The sequence below is a fragment of the Capsicum annuum genome, chromosome 4, assembly GCF_002878395.1.
Source record: "Capsicum annuum cultivar UCD-10X-F1 chromosome 4, UCD10Xv1.1, whole genome shotgun sequence".
Lineage (NCBI taxonomy): Eukaryota > Viridiplantae > Streptophyta > Magnoliopsida > Solanales > Solanaceae > Capsicum > Capsicum annuum.
This window is the reverse complement of record NC_061114.1, coordinates 3,959,195-3,979,768: the sequence shown is the minus strand read 5'-3', so window position 1 is coordinate 3,979,768 and position 20,574 is coordinate 3,959,195. Positions and strand designations below refer to the sequence as shown.

Below are 20,574 nucleotides of genomic sequence, written 5' to 3'. Positions count from 1 at the left end.
ACAGATTCAAAGAAGGACGGATATCGCTCACGCATGTCATTCTCTGACCCCAAGTAGCTTCCTCAGCTTTATGATTCTTCCACAATACTTTAACTGAAGCTATCCTCTTACATCTCAACTTTCAAACTTTGAGATCTAAAAGAGCAATGGGTTCTTCTTCATATGACAATAAGTCTCTTATATTAATATCTTCCACAGGCAACACAAGAGAATGACCTCCAATACATTCAACATCGATACATAAAATATGGGATGAACAGAAACTAAGCTTGCGGGCAAATCTAACTCATAAGCAACCCCACCGATCCTTCTCGTAATCTGATAAGGGCCTATATAGAGAGGACTAAGTTATTCTTTATTTCCAAATCACATGACTCCCTTAATAGGGGAGACTTTTAGAAATACCCAATTATCAATTTGAAACTCTAACTCCCTTCTTCTAACATTGCTTAAAGACTTTTGGCGACTCTGAGCTGTCTTAAGTTGTTCCTTAATGACTTTTACTTTCTCCATAGCCAGATGAGCAAGGTCAGGCCCAAACAAACGGATTTCACCTACTTTATACCACCCAATGGGTGACCTATATCTCCTCTCATAAAAATCCTCAAAAGGGTCCATATGGATGGTGGAGTGGTAGCTATTATTATAGGGGAATTATATTAACAGAATGTGATCTACCCAACTACCCTTAAAGTCAATCACGTAAGCCCTCAACATATCTTCTATGGTCTGAATGGTGCACTCTGCTTGCCTGTCTATTTAAGTGAGGAAGGTGGTACTAAGGTTTAATTGGTACCTAAACCTCTATGAAAAGACCGCCAAAACTGAGAATAGAACTGTGTGCCTCAATCATATATAATAGACACTGGAGCCCCATGCAAATGAACTATCTGTTGAATGTACAGCTTAGCATAATCATCCCCCAAATAATTGGTTTGCACTGGACGAAAATTGGCAGACTTGGTCATCCTATCTACTATCACCCAAATGGAGTCATATTGGTTTCGTGACCTCGGAAGTCCTATAATAAAGTCTATGTTGATCATCTCCCATTTCCACATAGGCTAGGCTATCTCTTAGGAAGTGCTACCTGATCTCAAATATTTTACCTTAACTTGTTGACAATTCAAACACTTAGCCATAAAGTTTGCAACATCTCTTTTCATGTTATTCCAATAGTAAATAGCCTTAAGATCATGATACATTTTTGTAGATCCAGGGTGAATAATGTACCTGGAAGTGTGATCTTTATCAAAAATACTTTCTCTCAACCCATCCACGTCTGGCACAGATAGTCAACCTTGATAACTCAAAATCCCATCACCTCCGATTTCAAATGCCATTACCTTTTGCTGACCAATCTCTTCCTTAATTTGCATCAAAATAGAATCTCTGGTTTGTTTTTCCTTAACCTTAGCACATAAGAATGATTTAGCTACTTCTTGATAGTCAACCTTGATAACTCAAAATCCCATCACCTCCGATTTTGCTCTCTGGTTTGTTTTTCCCAAATTAGAAAGCCAATGAATATCCTTCACAATATTTTTCTTTCCTTCCTCCACATGAGAAAGACTGCCCATAGACAACTTGCTAAGGGCGTCTACTACCACACAGGCTTTATGTGGGAGATAGTGAAGGCTCATATCATAGTCCTTCAACAATTCCAACAATCGCCTCTGCCTGAGATTTAGTTTTTTCTACGTGAAAACATACTACAAACTTTTATGATTAGTAAATATATAAACATTCACCTTATAAAGATAATGACGCTAAATTTTTAGTGAAAATACCATCGCTACTCACTCTAGATCATGGGTGGGATAGTCTTTCTCATGCACCTTTAACTATCTAGATGCATAGGCCACCACCTTACCATGGTGTATAAGTACACACCCAAGTCCCACCCAGAACACATCACAGTACGCAACAAAGCCCTTTGTACCCTCAAGAAGGGTCAAAGCCAGTGCAGTAGTTAACTTGTCTTTCAGTTTCTCAAAACTATTCTCAAAAGAGTCAGACCACAAGAATTTCACTTTTTTCTGAGTTTATCTATTATGTGGAGTAGCTATGAATGAAAAACTCTCTACAAATCTTCTGTAATACTCCAGATACTCCAGATACTCCAGATGTCGGTCAGAGTCATGGGTCTGGGCCATTTTCTCACTGCTTCAACCTTTTGAGGGTCAACCTTAATTCCCACACCAGAAACAATGTGCCCCAAGAAACCAATAGCACTAAGCCAGAACTCACACTTGGAAAACTTTGCTTACAACTCATGATCTTTAATAGTTTGAAGGACTATTCGGAGGTGATTGGCATGTTCCTCCTCTCTCTTAAATTAAAGCAAGATTTCATTGGTAAAGACTATGACGAACAGATCTAGAAACTGACAAAACACCCTATTCATGAGGTCCATAAATGCTGCGGGGGAATTAGTCGGTCTGATAGAAATGACTAGAAATTCATAGAGACCATACCAGGTTCGAAAAGTGGTTTTGGGAATATCACTCTCCCTAACCTTCAACTGATGATACCCTGAATGAAGGTCTATCTTAGACAAACACTTGGTAACCTAAAGTTTGTCAAAAAGATCATCGATTCTGGGAAGAGAGTACTTATTTCTAATGTAACTTAGTTCAGCTGATGGTAATCTATACACATGCGGAGGGAGCCGTCTTTCCTACACACAAAGGGGTCTATCAAATTGAATCAAATTCTTCAAAACCCAAAAAATAAATCAATTCTCTAATGGGAATATGGAGTTATAGCGCGCCGTTTGTATCTGAAAGCTAAAGCTGAATACCAAATACCAAATTAGCATTGGTTCCTACTCTTGTTTGCTACCTGTTATATAAGGTGTAATTGTTACATAAACCATCTTAACATGACATTATCTCAACGAAAAAAGCTTAGTTGGATCTATCGATTTCCACATCAATTAGCAACTTAAGAGACATTGGGGCTTGCCCATCAGTAATAACAAACTTTACCGGGGGGTTTACTACGAGAATTCCTTTAAAATCACAGGTTCAAACCAAACAGTTGTTGATGTTTTAGTACCTTTTTCCATATATATCTATACTCCGTATCAAAAGATATAAATCCCTGTAAACCCATAGCTAACACTAGTTAAATTTTGGTTTGCCAAAACTAAATCCTTATTCATTGTGATATTGTAGTCAGGACTGTTTAAGTTGTTAACTCAAATTATGAATTTCACCTATATCTACCGGAGTTGAACAAAGCTAATAATAAAGAAAATCTAATCAATTCATTCTTGCTCCTCCAATGAGCATCTTACATGTGGTATAAAACTTAGTGGAAGACTCCATTTTGAGTCTTTTTTCTTGGTCTGCCACTTAAACAAATTAAAGTCTCCTTTTTTGTTTCTTTCATTGTATTATTAATCTTCAGATGACTTAATTAACGAATAAAGGAAAGCTAGTCCTTTTTTCCTTAAATATGTATGAATGGAAAGTTCTCATAAAAAAGATTTTTATAGATTTTAAAATCAGAAAGAGAAAGAGACCTTTTTTCTATTTAAAGACTCAAAACCACATCATTACTATCCATATCCATATTCTTACCAATATATGCAATTATGGAGAAAGCTTTCACCTCTTTTCTCTCCTTGCTTCAGTACTATGTCATAAGTAGTTCAGACATGAACCAATTTAATATCTCCACTGATAAATTAGCTCTCCTTTCCCTGAAATCTCAAATCATTTCGGACCCCTTTCACTACTTGGATGAAAGTTGGTCTCCAGTTATGTCTATTTGTCATTGGGTTGGAGTGACTTGTGGCTCCCGCCACCAGCTAGTAAAGTACTTGAATCTTTCCAACATGGCTCTTACGGCCTTAATACCCAGTGAACTTGGGAACCTCACATTTCTTGTTTCTCTTGACTTGGGAAGCAACAATTTCCATGGAAATTTGCCCCAAGAAATGACACAATTGCATCGTCTTAAGTTTCTTGACTTAAGTTTCAACAGCTTCAGCGGGGAGGTTCCCTCTTGGTTTGGGTTTTTACACCAACTTCAACTTATAAACCTTGGAAATAATATTTTCCTGGTTCCATCCCTTCTTTTTCTAATATTTCCAAACTTGAGACTTTGAATTTGAAATTCAATTCCATAGAGGGTCAAATTCCAAAAGTCATTGGGAGTCTTGTAAACCTTAGTGTATTAAACTTGGGAGGTAACAAGCTTATAGGCTTTATTCCAACGTCACTCTCGAATGCCTCAAGGTTGGAGACTTTGGAGAGATCTTTTAATTCACTTCAAGGAAACATTCCAGAAGGGATCATCAATCTTCACAACATGAAAGTGCTATCCATACAAGCTAATCAACTTACGGGTTCTATACCTTTCACAATTCTCAATATTTCAAGAATCGAAGTCATTGCACTTGCAAGCAATAGCTTATCAAGACATCTTCCCAATGGTTTATGCAATGGTATCCCAATAATCAAAGGGCTTTATTTATCCACAAACAAGCTTCGAGGTCATATGCCTACAAGTTTATCAAGTTGTTCTCAACTTCAAATTTCGTATTTATCGGAAAATGAGTTTGATGGAGCAATACATAGTGAAATTGGAAGATTGAGTAACTTGTAGATATTAGAACTCGGAACCAACCATTTCTATGGTACGTTTCATCTTATGAATACTAGCACTATTTTACTCATGTTAATGTTTATAGATCCATTAGAACTATTAAAATTCTATGAATATATGCATGTGATGAGTAATAAAATGTAACAATTACCAATAAATCTTTAAAAGTGTGACAAAAAACACCAAATGAGATAAGCTAACTAGTTCATTTCACTTGTATTTATTCTTTCTTCATGTGTTGACAGGTGAAATACCCAAAGAGATAAGCAATCTCATTGAGTTGGATGAACTTGTTCTTTCGACTAATAGTTTTAGTGGTTCACTTCATATGGAGATCTTCAACATATCAGGGCCGAGAATAACTGATCTTTCATTAAACAATCTATCAGGAAACCTCCCACCAAATATTGATTCTATCTTACCCAACATTGAAAGACTTTTTCTGTATGGCTTAACCAATCATGTTGGGACTATTCCTCATTCAACCTCCAATTGTTCAAAACTTACTCATCTAGATCTTTCAGTCAAGAAACTCAGTGGCTTGATTCCCAACTCACTTGGATATTTGACTCATCTACAGTATCTAAATTTACGGAGAAACAATTTAACCAGCGACTCATCATTAAGCATCCTGACTTCCTTAACCAATAGCAGAAATTTAACATATCTTTCTCTATATTTGAACCCACTAAATGGCATGCTTCCAGCCTCCACGGAGAACATTTCCACCTCTCTTAGAAGATTTGACACTGAAAGTTGTAAAATCCAAGGGAGAATTCTTAATGAGGTTGGGAACTTGTGCAGCTTATTATTCCTTTATCTTTCTGGAAACAACTTGGTTGGATCGATTCCCACATCAATTGGGAACTTGAGAAACCTTCAGCGGTTCAACTTGACTAGCAACAAATTTACAGGATTTATTGGAGATCATATATGCAAATTCCAGCATTTGGGTGATATTTACTTGGGTCAAAATCAATTTTCAGGATCTCTTCCTTATTGTTTAGGGAATATTACACCCCTTCGGGAGATACATCTGGGTTCCAACAAATTGAGTTCTAATATACCACCAAGCTTAGGGAACCTTCACGATCTAGTGGTTCTTGACTTATCGTCAAACAACATGGTAGGTTCTTTACCTCCAGAAATTGAAAATCTAAAGGAGGTAACCAAGATGGATCTATCGATGAATCAATTCTCAAATAAAATTCCTAGAGAAATTGGAGGCTTGCAAAATCTGGTGCACCTTTCTTTGAGACACAATAAGTTGCAAGGATCTATACCTGACTCAATGAGCAACATGGTAGGTTTGGAATTCCTAGACCTTTCTTATAATAATATATCTGGAAACATTCCTAAGTCTTTGGAGAAGCTTCAAAACTTGAAGTATTTCAATATTTCTGTCAACAAATTGTATGGTGAAATACCCTCGGGAGGTCCTTTCAAGAACCTCTCCAGTCAGATTTTCATCTACAATGAAGCATTGTGTGGATCTTCAAGATTTAGTGTCCCGCCATGCCCCACTTCATCAAAGCACAAATCAAATAGGAAAAAAATGCTAGTTCTTTTTCTTTTGCTGGGAATTGCACTAGTAGTTGTTCCTAGCACCTTTATTCTTTTATGGGTAAGGTATAGAAAAGGTAAAAGAGCTTCTCAACAAGCTGATTCATTGTCGGCCATAACAAGAGAAAGAATTTCATACTATGAATTGATACAAGCAACAGATACGCTTAGCGAGAGTAATCTAATTGGTTCTGGAAGTTTTGGCTCTGTTTACAAAGGTATTCTCAGAAGTGGAACTGTCATTGCCGTTAAAGTGTTCAACCTGAAACTGGATGCGGAATTCAAGAGTTTTGATATGGAATGTGAATTTTTGTGCAGCCTTCGCCATAGGAATCTCATTAAAGTCATTAATAGTTGTTCCAACTTTGATATAAAAGCTTTAGTTCTCGAGTATATGCCTAATGGGAGTCTTGAGAAATATTTGTATTCACACAACTACTTCCTCGATACCAGGCAGAGACTAAGCATAATGATAGATGTGGCATGTGCTTTGGATTATCTTCACCATGGGTGCTTGTCATCGGTAATACACTGTGATCTGAAGCCTAGTAACGTCTTGTTGGATGAGGATATGGTTGCCCACCTTAGCGACTTTGGCATTTCAAAACTGCTTGGTGAAGATCAGGGTAATTTGTACACTAAAACCTTAGCAACATTTGGGTATATTGCGCCAGGTATGTCTCTTAATTTTGCTGATTATTCCTTTCTTTTTTTCCCACCTAGAAAGTATATTGCATCTTTAAATGAATTGTTTGACTGTAGAGTATGGACTGGAAGGACTAGTGTCAACAAAGTGTGATGTCTATAGTTATGGGGTCATGTTTCTGGAAACATTTACTAGGAGAAAGCCTAATGAGTTTGAGGGTGACCTTAGCTTGATGCAATGGGTGAGTTATTCACTCCCACAGGCAATAATGGACGTCGTAGATTCCAACTTGGTAACATCAACTGGTAATCGCTTACAGAAGGAGTTGGATGTTGTGGCATCAATCATGAAAGTTGCATTAGATTGTTGTGCTGAATCTCCAGCAAGAAGGACTAACATGAAAGATGTTGTAGGGATGCTGCAGAAGATCAAGATTCAACTTCTTGCATGTTAAACATGTTTTTGGAATCTTTTGTTCCAAATCAGTATTAAAAAAATTGAATATTATGTATAAAAAAATATTTTTTTATATTAAAAAAAGAATTATTAGAAGAAGTTCATACTAGAGTACTATGTCTCAAGAAAGATTAATGTAACACCCCGCATTTTGGGCCAGAACAAAAACCGTTGTTTCTATGCGTAGATGATCCAAAAGCCATAAATCCTATGATAATTTGGCATCTTAACCAATTTTGTAGTGTGGGAACCTATTTGAGCATGAATTGAGATCAAAGAGGTCCCCAAACCCAAGGATGAGTTGAAATTTGAGTTTGAGTGAGCGTCGAAACTTGGGTCAACTTCAATTGACTATAACTCTTTGTATATAATGAGTTAGAGGGCCTACTATATATCAAATGAAAGATCTTCAATTATATTTCCAACGATACCAATTTCTCCAAAATCCGATACCCGGACGAAAAGTTATGGCTATTTTTGTGACTGGGATAGTAGCATCGCGCAATTAGCGTCCGACGCATGCTCTGTCACACACACCCAATTTCCAGGTTCTGTTCTCGCGTTTTTAACGGCAAAAGTGGTATTTTCACCCCCTATTCATCCATAACACGGGATTAAATGCCCCAAACACCAAAATAACATTATTTTCTCTCAAAATCACCAAGAAAATCAACATTGTGAGGGCTACAAGAAGCACCCATCAATCGTACGTATAGCATCCCTAACGTGAAAATTCATTCAAAAGCTTCTAATTTAAGGTACGCGGGGCTTTCCTAAAATCTCATGGGCATAGAAATCATGGTTTTTAAGAAAAGAGTTTTGGATTTATGAATACATTCATGTTTTAGAAGCGTTAATGATATTGTTTTGGTCTTTAGGCCTTCCCCACATTGATCTGGAAATATATATATATATATATATATATATATATATATATATGTGTGTGTGTGTGTGTGTGTGTGTGTGTGTAAGCATGTGTTTTAAGGTTGATGTTTGAATTGAGAGCATGAATCATGAAAAATCCCTCTCTTGTTAGGATTTTACCTTTACTTATGATATGCTATGAATTGTTTTGAATGTATCTTGAAAAGCATGATATGAAATGTCTTGAGTAATGTTATATTTGGATTATGATTTTGATTATAAAAGAGAGGGTTGTTTATGTTGATTAATGTTGAACATAATCATAAAATGCAAAGAGTTGCATGGCTTGTCAAAGATTGCATGACCACCACATGTTTATTGAAAGAATGAGAATTTTTGCATAGTTTTTGTTAGAGTGGGTAAAAGTCTCGCATTGGTTGGGGAATAGACTAGTGGTTTACTTATATGGAGTTGGGTAATCCTCACCTCTTGAGCTAGCTTTTGAGGTTGAGTTAGGCCTAAGGTCCATTCTTGTAATGCCCCCGTTTTCTGAATCGGATCGCTACACGGTGCCCATGATCCTGAGGGACCACAAGCTAACCCATGACTGATATTTGTACCTATATACTGCAATATATGACGTAATAATGCTGAAAGCATGAACAATAGGCCATAAGGTTCAACTGTATAGAATATCTGACAAATCATAACATCCATAGGGGGTAACGAATACCCAAAACAACTAAAATCTGAATCAAATCTGAGCTAAATTTGAAAGCCTGTAAATACTTTCTGAGTAAGGAGTTGAAGGAACATGTCTCCAACTAACTCTGTCTAGCAAAACTGAACTAAAATAATAAATGAAATAAATAATATCATCCTCAAATGGATGAGGACTCACTGCAACTCTGCAACTGGACTGCTACTGCTACTACTGATCTGGAGCTCGTATCTGTGAACCTATGGTGTAACATGAAAGAAAGCACCATAGCGCAAATGCATTAGTACAACTGGGAGTACTGAGTATACGAGTGAGGTAGGCTAAATGCAAAAAGGATTTACATGCATGAACGATGCTAATTGTCTGATATGAATGTAAGAGTGAAAACATGCATACATAGTAACTAAGATCGTTATTACGTGATATCTAGATCTAGACACTAATACATGATCTACTGATATCTAGATCACCATTATGGTGAAATAAATAATATCTAGATCATGATGTTAAAGTTCACTATTAATTCTGTAAATTTATTCAAGATTCCAAGTTCCTAGTTCAAGAACTCCAAGAACCATCATTAAAAGGCACGATTAACATCTCGAAAATGAGTATCGATCTAAAGATCATCATTCAAGGTATGTGGGGTTTTTAAACAAGAACTCTCTTTCGTTCTTGTGCCCAAAAGTAATTTTCTTTACAAAGGCATGATTTTTATTTGATTTTTTACGAATTTGAAGCATGAACCAGTATCTTGTGATGATTATTATGAAATCTTGATGTTTATGATTTTGAAAGATGAATTTACATGTGTGGAGATATAAAGCATGAATCTTGAACGATATGTAGTATGATTTTGATATTTGGGTCGTGTATCCCCATTGGAAATTGTGTTTTTTTGAGAAAGTGTGTGTTATAAGCACGTTGATGTTGAATATTTGAGATATTTTGAATGATTTGACCTTTTGATCTTAATGGAGTTGTTTTGAACTCGAGTGTGAAAGAAATCCACAACGTGGTTGATTTTGATAGATGGGAAGCATGATAGCTCCCGATGCATATTTATATATTACTGAAATTATTTTGTTGTGGATTGTCTTTGAAATGATTTGAGCTAAGTTCGGGAGAAATCTTTAGCACCGAGTGGGAGGTATAAAATGACCTTACTTCCCTAGAACTACGTGGCCCCGTAGGAGTGAGCTTGAGGTTGATTTATATAGTGATCACTAGTTTATGTGGATTTGATGTCGATAGTCCTACTCCGATGGAAAGGATAGGATGGCTCTCCCCAACGTGGGTTGTACGTTGGACTCCATGTCGCTCACATGGTTTATGTCGGTCATAGGATGTCCCAGTGTGTGTGTTTCCTTGTGTCTATGGTGAATGGTGAAGTGATTTGAAAGTAGAATTGTGAAAGTTATTCTTTTGAAAGATTTAAATGATATTTACATTATGAGAATTGATATTCTTGATGAACTAAAAGTGATTGACAAATTATATGATGACTGACATGTGTTATTATACTTATTTCATTCTCTCATGATTATGATGATTTTCTTTGGGCTATGTGAGTCTTTCATACATCCTGCATATTTCTTATAAATATTTATGATGATGATGTTTATAAAACAGCATACACCCCTATATACTCGGTTCCTTTCCATGGTACTGACCCACATCTTCAGATATGGGCTATATTTTCTCGGAATGTAGGTTTAGGTGCTCAGTTGCAGGTTTGACAGTGATTCTTTGGGCACGCTGTTCTACATCCTCTGTTGTTGTGAGTCCTCATGTTCCGAGGACGTGATGTCTGATGTTGGTTTCACGGAATTGTTTACATTTGATAACTGAGTTTGGGGCATGTCTCAATGGCTCGCTGGTTTTATTGATTTTCTTAGAGGGTTGTCAAACTAGTATAGATTTTGGGAGTTGACTAATAAGTCGTATTTTGTTATCTTTCTGAAATTATTTTATTCTTGGATGATGATTACTCTGTTGATATTTGAGGGTTATTTATGGAAATCCCATTGCTTCGTGTTGAACTAAATGAAAATGGCTCAAAGGGTTAGCTTGGGGATACTCGTAGTCTCAAGCACCGTGTGACACTCCGAAACCCATTTTCGAGGCGTTGCACTGCCCCGACATGAAGGGTGTCAATACCGCACCACTGGTAAGGACAGTTGTGAGTGACCCTTAGCTGGAAGGTACTCAAAATGAGAATAGTGGGAACCCTAAATTGTTGGATTAAGCCACCTCATCAACCCTAATGTGACAGGTTAAGATGTTTCAACCTATGTTGTCTATGCAGTTATGGAACAGAAGGATGATTGCTAAGAATCACACCCTAAACTAGCAAGTGAGTCCCCATCCTCGGGTTCACTAAGTTCTAACTTCTAATCCCATCTGAAGAGACTGAATGTGATTTAACTGACGGTACATGGACTGAGTAACTGACTTCTATTGAATGACAGATTAGTGCTACTATTTGGGAATTAACTGAGCTCATGAGATTTCCGAGGTTTCCTGAGTCACATGCCTGACTAATTTTTATAGATCATGGCTTGACTGAGATTATTATAACATGACATAGCTCTAGGCACGCAGCTATATCTTAAGGGTACAAGTACCCCCAAGACTCAATAGAAGGAAACCAACACACATGACTGACTTGATCGTAAGAGTAGAATCCACAATTCACCATATCAGAAGAAGGGGTTTTCACACTCACCATAGTTCTCAACATCTTATACATGGAAGGGAGGTTCATACAACATGTATATACTAGCATAGCTTCAATATCATGGTCAATCCATATCACAACAACAATGCATATCACTCACATGGAATTCATGGGAAATCATAAAGTATAAAGCATGGACTTCTCATTTAAGCACTATTAACTCATGGGACATGAATTCTATCATCTAGGAATATTATCAAACACTTTGCATACATTCTTTTAGCTTAAGAGTGTTCATGAATTTCACCATATTAAGCCACATAAGGATCATGGGTTTCAACTAACAAACACATATACTTCATAAATCACTTTTAGATATTATCTTGAAACTTAAACAACAATCATCAACATGTACATTCTCATATCACATCAAGACAATCATAAAATAATATTTAAAACATGGTTCTTGAGCCCTATGAATGAAATAGATCCAACACTATTCATACATGACTCAAGGTTCTTGATGTTTTTGAACTTGAAGTATTTGAAATCCTTTGATTTTTGAAGAATATTGGATCTTGTTCTTGGAGATTAAATTTAGAGAGAAACCCTAGTTTTTATTTGTGAAATAATAATGAGCAAAATAGCTGAATTCGGACTCATCTGGGTATATATAGGCGAGTGGTAAGTGAAAAAAATACCCTTGTTAAAACAGCCTGGAAGTAAACTTAACGTGGCGCGTGATGACCCGACTGACGGTCCTTCAGGAACTTGACGGTCCATCATTTTGACCATCATACATGGACAAGAAATGGGGTTCACTGGATAAGAGTTGACGGTCCATCAAAAATCTGATGGTCTGTCAACTCGGCCGTCAATCCTTATCCAGAACGTGCCCCGTAGCCTTGGCTGTGATGGTCAAAGTGGTGGTCCGTCACTTGTTTGGTGGTCCATCAACTTGGACTTCATACCTGGGCATTTCGGTCAGTTCTGAGTAAAACATCCATAACTTCCTCGTGTGGTGTCAAATTTGGACAAAATTGGTATCATTAGAAAAATAACTCAATTTCCCACGTGATAGAAAGTAGAAATCTCAAAAATACCATGGTTACAAAAAATAGATTTGTATTTCAAAGAAAGTACTAGCATCCTTGAGATGATTTCTAGCTAGGAATAAGCACGGGTATTACAATATCTCCCCCTTGAGAATATTTGTCCTCGAATGAGACTGACTAAGAGAAAAAATAATAAATGAGCATGAACTAAACATGAGAGACTGAGACATAAATTTATGACTCACATGCTAAATATACTGAACTCATGTACATTTGATGCATGGCTAACTGGTACATGAATGCATGACTGAGTGTTTTGATAAATTGAGTTTCTCAAGACGAGAATGCATAGCTGATGCATGATTTTATAACTAAACTGATACATGAATGGATGACAGAGTATGAAATGGTAGTAGATACCACGTTTATAAAGGGAACATGAATATGAAACTGAATAAGCTAAAGGAGAACTATTACCTTGAACTTGATGGGAATTGGCGGAGAAGAGGTAAGGATACTTGGCACACATATCTTCTTCTTCTTCCCAAGTAGCTCCCTCGATAGACTGATTTCTCCAAGAACCTTAACTAGAGGGACCTCTTTGTTCCTCAATCGACAAGTCTGATAGCCTAAGATTTTGACTGGGATCTCTTCATAAGAGAAACTGTTCTAAACATCAACGCTCTAAATAGGGACTACAACTGCTAGGTCACCTACGCACTTATTGAGTAAGGATACATGGAAGACTGGATGAACCGAGGCTAAATCTAAAGGTAATTCGAGCTCATAACTACCTTGCCTAAACGATTGAGAATCCTGAAGGGACCGACATAGCGGGCACTGAGTTTCCCTTTCTTGTCGAACCTATTTACTCCTTTCATGGGATAGATCTTAAGATTGACATAGTCATCAACCTCGAACTCGAGATCCTTTCTATAAACATCAGCATAAGACTTCGGTTGGCTCTGAAAAGCCTGGAGTCTCTCTCTGATCAATTGAACTTTCTCTAAGGCATAGAAAACAAAGTCAGGACCTATGACTGAGGCCTTACTGACTTCAAACCAACCAATTAGAGATCTACAGCTTCGCAATGGAGAGTTTCTAATGGATCCATTTTAATACTGGAATGATAGTTATTGTTGTATGCAAACTCAATCAAATAAAATTAGTCATCCCAACTTCCTTAGAAATCAATTGCACAAGCCCTTAGCATATCTTCAAAAGTATAAATGGTCCTTTATAATCGAGGATGAAAGGCTGTACTGAGAAAGACTTGGGTACCAAGACCCTTTTGGAATGCTTTCCAGAAGTTAAAGGTGAACTGAGTACCTCTGTCTGAAATAATAGATAATGGAACACCGTGTAATGGGACTAACTCCTTGATATAGAGTTTGGCATATCCTCAGCTTAATAAGAGGTATGAAATGGAAGGAAATAAGCTGACTTAGTCATTCTATCTATAATAAACACTACTGAATTGTGCTGATGATGAGTTAGAGAAAAACCCATCACGAAGTCCATGTTCACTTTTCCAAGTAGGAAAGGTGAACTCCTGCATGGGTCCACTAGGCTTCTCATGTCTATCTTAACTTACTGACATGTAGAGCACTTATCCATAAACTCTGCAATATCTTTTTTCATCCCACTCCACCAATAGATTTCCCATAGGTTGCGGTACATCTTAGTGTCCCCTGGATGAATAGAGTATTGCATACCATGCGCTTCTATAAGAATCCACTGCTTTAAGTCATCTACACCTGGAATGCACAAATGACCCTGACAACGAAGAACCCCATCTCCACCTTGGGAGAAAACCTTTACCCTCTGATTCTAAACTGACTCTTTTACCTTAACAAGGCTAGGATCCCTGTCTTGCTTTTCCTTTACCTCAGAAACTAGAGATGGTTCTGAACTACTCTGAACACATACACCACCCTCCGAAGAATCGACTAAGCGAAAACCTAGTCTGGCGAGCTAATGAATTTCCCGAGCTATCTTCTTCTTTTTGTCCTTGACGTAAGAAACACTACCATGGAGAGTCTACTGAGAGCGTCACAATGTTGGCCTTGCCCGATTAGTAAGAACACTCATGTCATAATCTTTCAAAAACTCTAACCACCTTCTCTGACGAAGATTGAGATCTTTCTGAGAAAAGACATACTGGAGATTCTTATGATCCGTGAAGACATCTACATAAACTCCGTATAGAAAATGCCTTCAAATCTTTAAGGCAAATACTATGGCTGCTAACTCAAGATCATGAGTAGGATAATTCTTCTCATGGGGCTTTAATTATCTGGAGGTGTAGGATATGACCTTACCATGCCGCATGAGGACATAACCTAAACCCACTCTAGATGCATCACAATATACCACGAACCCATCTAAACAATCTAAAAGATCTAGAACTGGAGCTGAGGTAAGTCGAGTCTTCAACTCTTGAAAACTCTTCTCACAAGGATCTGACCACTAAAACTTGACCTTCTTCTGAGTCAATCTGGACATGGGGGATACAATAGAAAAAACTCCCTCGACAAACTACCTATAATAGACAGCCAATTCCAAGAAACTTCTGATATCTAATGGAGAGATGAGGAGAGGACAGGTTCTTACTGCTTTGGTCTTTTTAGGATCTACAATAATGCCATCACCAGAAATAATATAGCCAAGGAATACTACTGATCTTAGCCAAAACTCACACTTACTGAATTTACCTAAGAGTTTGTAGAACAATCTTGAGATGGTTTGAATGATCACGCTCTTTGCGAGAATAGACCAAGATATCATCTATGAATACTATGACGAACATCTCCAAGTACTGCTTCAACACACGGTTCATCAAGTCTATAAAAGAGGATGGGTCATTTGTAAGACCAAAGGACATAACTAGAAACTCGAAGTGACCATACCGAGTATGAAAAGTTGTCTTCAGGATGTCACATTCTCTAACTCTGAGCTGATGGTAGCCTAATCTGAGGTCTATTTTTGTGAAATAACTGGCACCCTAAAGTTAGTCAAACAAGTCATCTATTCTAGGAAGAGGATAATTGTTCTTGACCGTAACTTTATTGAGCTGATGGTAATCGATACACATTCTGGGAGAACTGTCTTTCTTGCACACGAATAAGACTGCTATACCCCATAGGGATACATTGGGCCTGATGAATCCCTTATCTAAGAGAACCTTCAACTGATCTTTTAGTTCCTTGAGTTCTGTTGGTGCCATTCTATATGGCAAAATAGAAATTGGTTGAGTATCTGGAATAAGGTTAATGCCAAAGTCTATTTCCCTTTCAGGAGGAATTCCTGGAAGGTCTTCTAGAAACACGTCTGAATACTCATTTACAACTGGGACTGATTCATGACTAGGAGATTCAGAACTGGAATCTTTAATATGCACGAGATGATACACACACCCCTTATAAATCACTTTTCTTGCTCGAAGGTAGGAAACAAGCTGACCCCTAAAAGATGAAGTACTACCCTTCCACTCTAGGACGGGCTTATTTGGGAACTAAAACTGAACTACCCTGGTTCTGCAGTCGACTATGGCATAGCAGGAATGAAGCCAATCTATGCCGAGAATGACAGCAAAATTAGTCATCTATAACTCGACTAAATCTACTGATGTGGCTTTCTAAAATATCATAACCAGCCAGTTCCTATATACCTGCCGAACTATGATAGTTTTACCCACTAGGGTAGAGACTTAAAAGGGCTCTGCTAAAATTTTAGGACTGATTCTAAAATCGCATGCTATATAAGGAGTAATAAAAGACAAGGATGGACTGGATCTAGCAACGCATAAACATAAACATGGAAAATCTGTAACGTACCAATAATGACATCAGGAGAATTTTCTTGATCCAGTTGGGTCTGAAGAGCATAGATTCTATTTGGGTGTTGCTCACTAGTAGTACTGGAGGCGGCACTTTGCTGATTTGGGAGATCGGATGGGATGTGGAGCAATTCTGCTGACCCTGTAGACTTGAATGCAGACATTCTCTAATCCTGTGGCCTGGCTTACCACAATCAAAACAAACATCGCTACCAGCTCTACAGGTACCCTTGTGGTTCTTACCACAAGTCTGACACAGGGGATTAGTTCGGGCATTGCTGACACTGCCCTGAGACTTAGAGCCTGGTGCTCAATCTCTATTTCCATCATTGAATTTTGGTATTGGGTCACTGGTGGAGGAAGGAGCTGGAATTGCTAGCTTAGGACGAAACTGCGAACGATTTCCTCTTTCTAATTTCGGTTGAGCGAAACAAAAACTGCCTGACCTTGCTCTCTTGTTCTGTCTCTTCCTAGTCCTAATCTTCTGCTCCTCTATTTTTTGAGCATGAGTCAAGATCCTGGGTAAAGTTTTATCACTGTTCAGCATCGTAGACCTATACTCATTTACCATGCTATCATTCACCCCTGACACGAACTTACTCATCTTAGCCCTGTTGTCTGCAACCATATAAGGGATATATCTGGCTAGCTGAGTAAATCTGAGAGAATACTCCTTAACCATCATATTTCCTTTCCTGAGGTTGATGAACTCTAGAACTTTTTCCTTCCTCAGCTCTTGGGAAAAGAATCTGTCTAATAAAGTCGTGACAAATTCCTCCCAATCTATAGGACCTGCATCCTCTAACCTCTCGAACTTCTACTATTTGTACTAAGTGTGAGCAATATCCTGTAACTGGTATATGGCTAACTCATCACTCTAACAAAAAGTAACTCCCATGATGTCTATGACATTCTGGACTTGGTCAATGAATTCCTGAGGGTCTTCATCAGACTTAGACCCAAAGAAAGATTGAGGGTTCATTCGGGAGAAGTCCCGAATCCTAACTACTACAGAATTGGCCACTGGGCTGGAATAACTGGTGGCCGTTCATTTTGGGCAGCCACAAATTGAGCAAGTGTGGTGAATGCGATTGTAAACTCGGCATGAGAAACATATTCGCCTAAAGGATCTTCAGGCTGAGGAGCTGGCTGGTTTCTTCTTTTTGGAGGCATATTCTGAAATAAGAGAAGAACAAATTAGACTAAGACTTTAACTTGAGATTATACTCACTAGCACGATATGAATACCAAAAGAAGGGAAACTGTTCCTAAAACATCTTATAACCTGTTACACAAAAATGTGGCGTGCAACATACCCATGCACAAGACTACTAGATGTAGCTTTCAAACTTTCTAGGAATCTATTGAACCTTAGGCTCTGATACCAAGTTTGTAACGCCCCAGTTTTCTAAATCGGATCGCTACATGGTGCCCATGATCCTGAGGGACCACAAGCTAACCCATGACTTATATATGTACCTGTATACTAGAATATATGATATAATAATACCAAAAACATAAACAAGAGGCCATAAGGTTCAACTGCATAGACTATCTGACAAATCATAACATCCATATGGGGTAACGAATACCCAGAACAACTGAAATTTGAATCAATCTGAACTAAATCTGAAAGCCTCTAAATACTTTCTGAATAAAGAGTTGAAGTAACATGTCTCCAACTAACTCCATCTAGAAAAACTGAACAGAAATAATAAATAAAATAAATAATATCGTCCTTGAATGGATGAGAACTCACTGCAACTCTGCACCTGGAATACTACTACTGTTGCTGATCTGGAGCTCGTATCTGTGAACATATGGTGTAAGGTGAAAGAAATCACCATAGCTTAAATGCGTTAGTACAACTGGGAGTACTGAGTATACGAGTGAGGTAGGCTAAATGCAAAAAGGGTTTACATACATGAATGATGCTAACTGACTGATTGATATGAACATAAGATCATAAACATGCATACGTAGTAAATAAGATCGTGATTATATGATATCTAGATCTAGAAACAAATAAATGATCTACTGATATATAGCATGAAAAATATTGAAATTCTAATAACATAGTTGACTGTGTCTGAAATCCTGAATCTAATATAACTATTTATATTCTATTCAGTAACTGAATTGACTGTATTCAATAGTCCTAATATACTAAAATCTGAAGAACTATCTGAGTTCTTTTACTGAAACTAGGAATGAAACTGTGAGAGTTAGTTGTTTGACCGACATGCCCCAATAAAGCATATAGCTAAGTTGGGGTCCAATCTCTTCCCTGATTGGAAAGGTGTCAATACCACGCTACTAGTAAGGACAACTGTGAGTGACCCTTAGTTGGCAGGTACTTAAAATGAGAGTGGTAGAAGCCCTAAATTGATGGATTAACCACCTCATCAACCCTAATTTGACAGGTTAAGATGTCTCAACCTATGTTGTCTATGCAGTTATGGAACAGAAAGATGATTGCTAAGAATCACACCCTAAACTGGCAAGTGAGTTCCCATCCTCAGGTTTACTCGGTGCTAACTTCTACTCCCATCTGAAGAGACTGAATGTAATTTAACTGATGGTACATGGATTGAGTAACTGATTTCCATTGACTGACGGATTAATGCTACTATTTGGGAATTAACTGAAATCATGAGATTTTTGAGGTTTCCAGAGTCACATACCCGACTGAGTTTTATAAATCACGGCTTGATTGAGATTATCATGATAACATGACATGGCTCTAGGAATGCAGCTATATCTTTCGGGTACAAGTACCCCCAGGACTCAATAGAAGGAAACTGACACACATGACTAATTTGATCATAAGAGTAGTGTCCACAATTTACCAGATCATGAGTAGGAGATTTAACACTAAGCATAGCTCTCAATATCTTATACATGGAAGGGAAATTCATACAACATGTATATACTTGCATAGCTTTAATATCATGGTCAATCCATATCACAACAACAACGCATATCACTCACATGGAATTCATGGGAAATCATAAAGCATAGAGCATGGACTTGTCATTTAAGCATTATTAAATCATGGGATATGAATTATATCATCTAGGCATATTATCAAACACTTTGTATGCATTCTTTTAGCCTATGTGTGTTCATGAATTTCACCATATTAAGCCATATAAGGATCATGGCTTTCAACTAACAAACTCGTATACTTCATTAAATCAACTTTAGATATTATCTTGAAACTTAAACAACAATCATCAACATATACATGCTTATATCACAACAAGAGAATCATAAAATAATATTTAAAACATGGTTTTTGAGCTCTATGAATGAAATGGATCCATAGATGAACACTACGCATACCTGACTCAAAGTTCTTTATGTGTTTTAGCTTGAAGGATTAGAAATCTTTTGAATTTTGAGAGAAACCCTAGTTTTTGTTTGTGAAATAATAATGAGTAAAATGGTTGAATTCAAACTCATCTGGGTATATATAGGCAAGTGGTAAGTGACCAAAATACCCTTGTTAAAATGGCCTAGAAGTAAACTAAATGTGGCACGTGATGACCCGATTGATGGTCCATCAGGAACTTGATCGTCCATCATTTCAACTGTCATACGTGGACCCGAAATGGGGTTCACTAGATAAGAGTTGACAACCTGGATGACAGTCGATCAAAAATCTGATGGTCCGTCAACTCATCCATCAATCATTATCCAGAACGTGGCCCTACTGCCTTGGCTATGACGGTCAAAGTGGTGTTCCATCACTCGTTTGGCGGTCTGTCAACTTGGACGTCGCACCTGGGCGTTTTGATAAGTTTTGAATAAAACATCCATAACTTCCTCGTCTGGTGTTGGATTGGGACAAAATTGGTATCGTTTGAAAGATAACTCAATTTCCCACATGATAGATAGTAGAAATCTAAAAAATACCATGGGTACAAAAAATAGATTTGTATTTAAAAGCAAGTACTAGCATCCTTGAGATGATTTCTAGCTAGGAATAAGCTCGAGTATTACAATTCTTAACAGTTTTTACTTATGCTTTTGGAACATGAAATCTCTTATAATATTTGCATGTTTGGGTGGTCTGAATTGAGTTTTGATAAAATAATCATGCATGATGCATTAGGGTTCACAAATTGGACT

General features: G+C 37.5%; 1 protein-coding gene across 1 annotated transcript; it reads left to right on the top strand.

The window, feature by feature from the left end:
- Window positions 1-3,596: 3,596 nt before the first annotated feature.
- LOC107854207 (receptor kinase-like protein Xa21) lies at window positions 3,597-7,388 on the top strand. Its single transcript, XM_016699210.2, has 3 exons — window positions 3,597-4,648; window positions 4,863-6,854; window positions 6,943-7,388. Exons 2-3 carry the CDS (start codon window positions 4,946-4,948, stop codon window positions 7,278-7,280), a joined length of 2,247 nt encoding a protein of 748 aa, XP_016554696.2. The 5' UTR covers window positions 3,597-4,648; window positions 4,863-4,945; the 3' UTR covers window positions 7,281-7,388.
- Window positions 7,389-20,574: the final 13,186 nt, after the last annotated feature.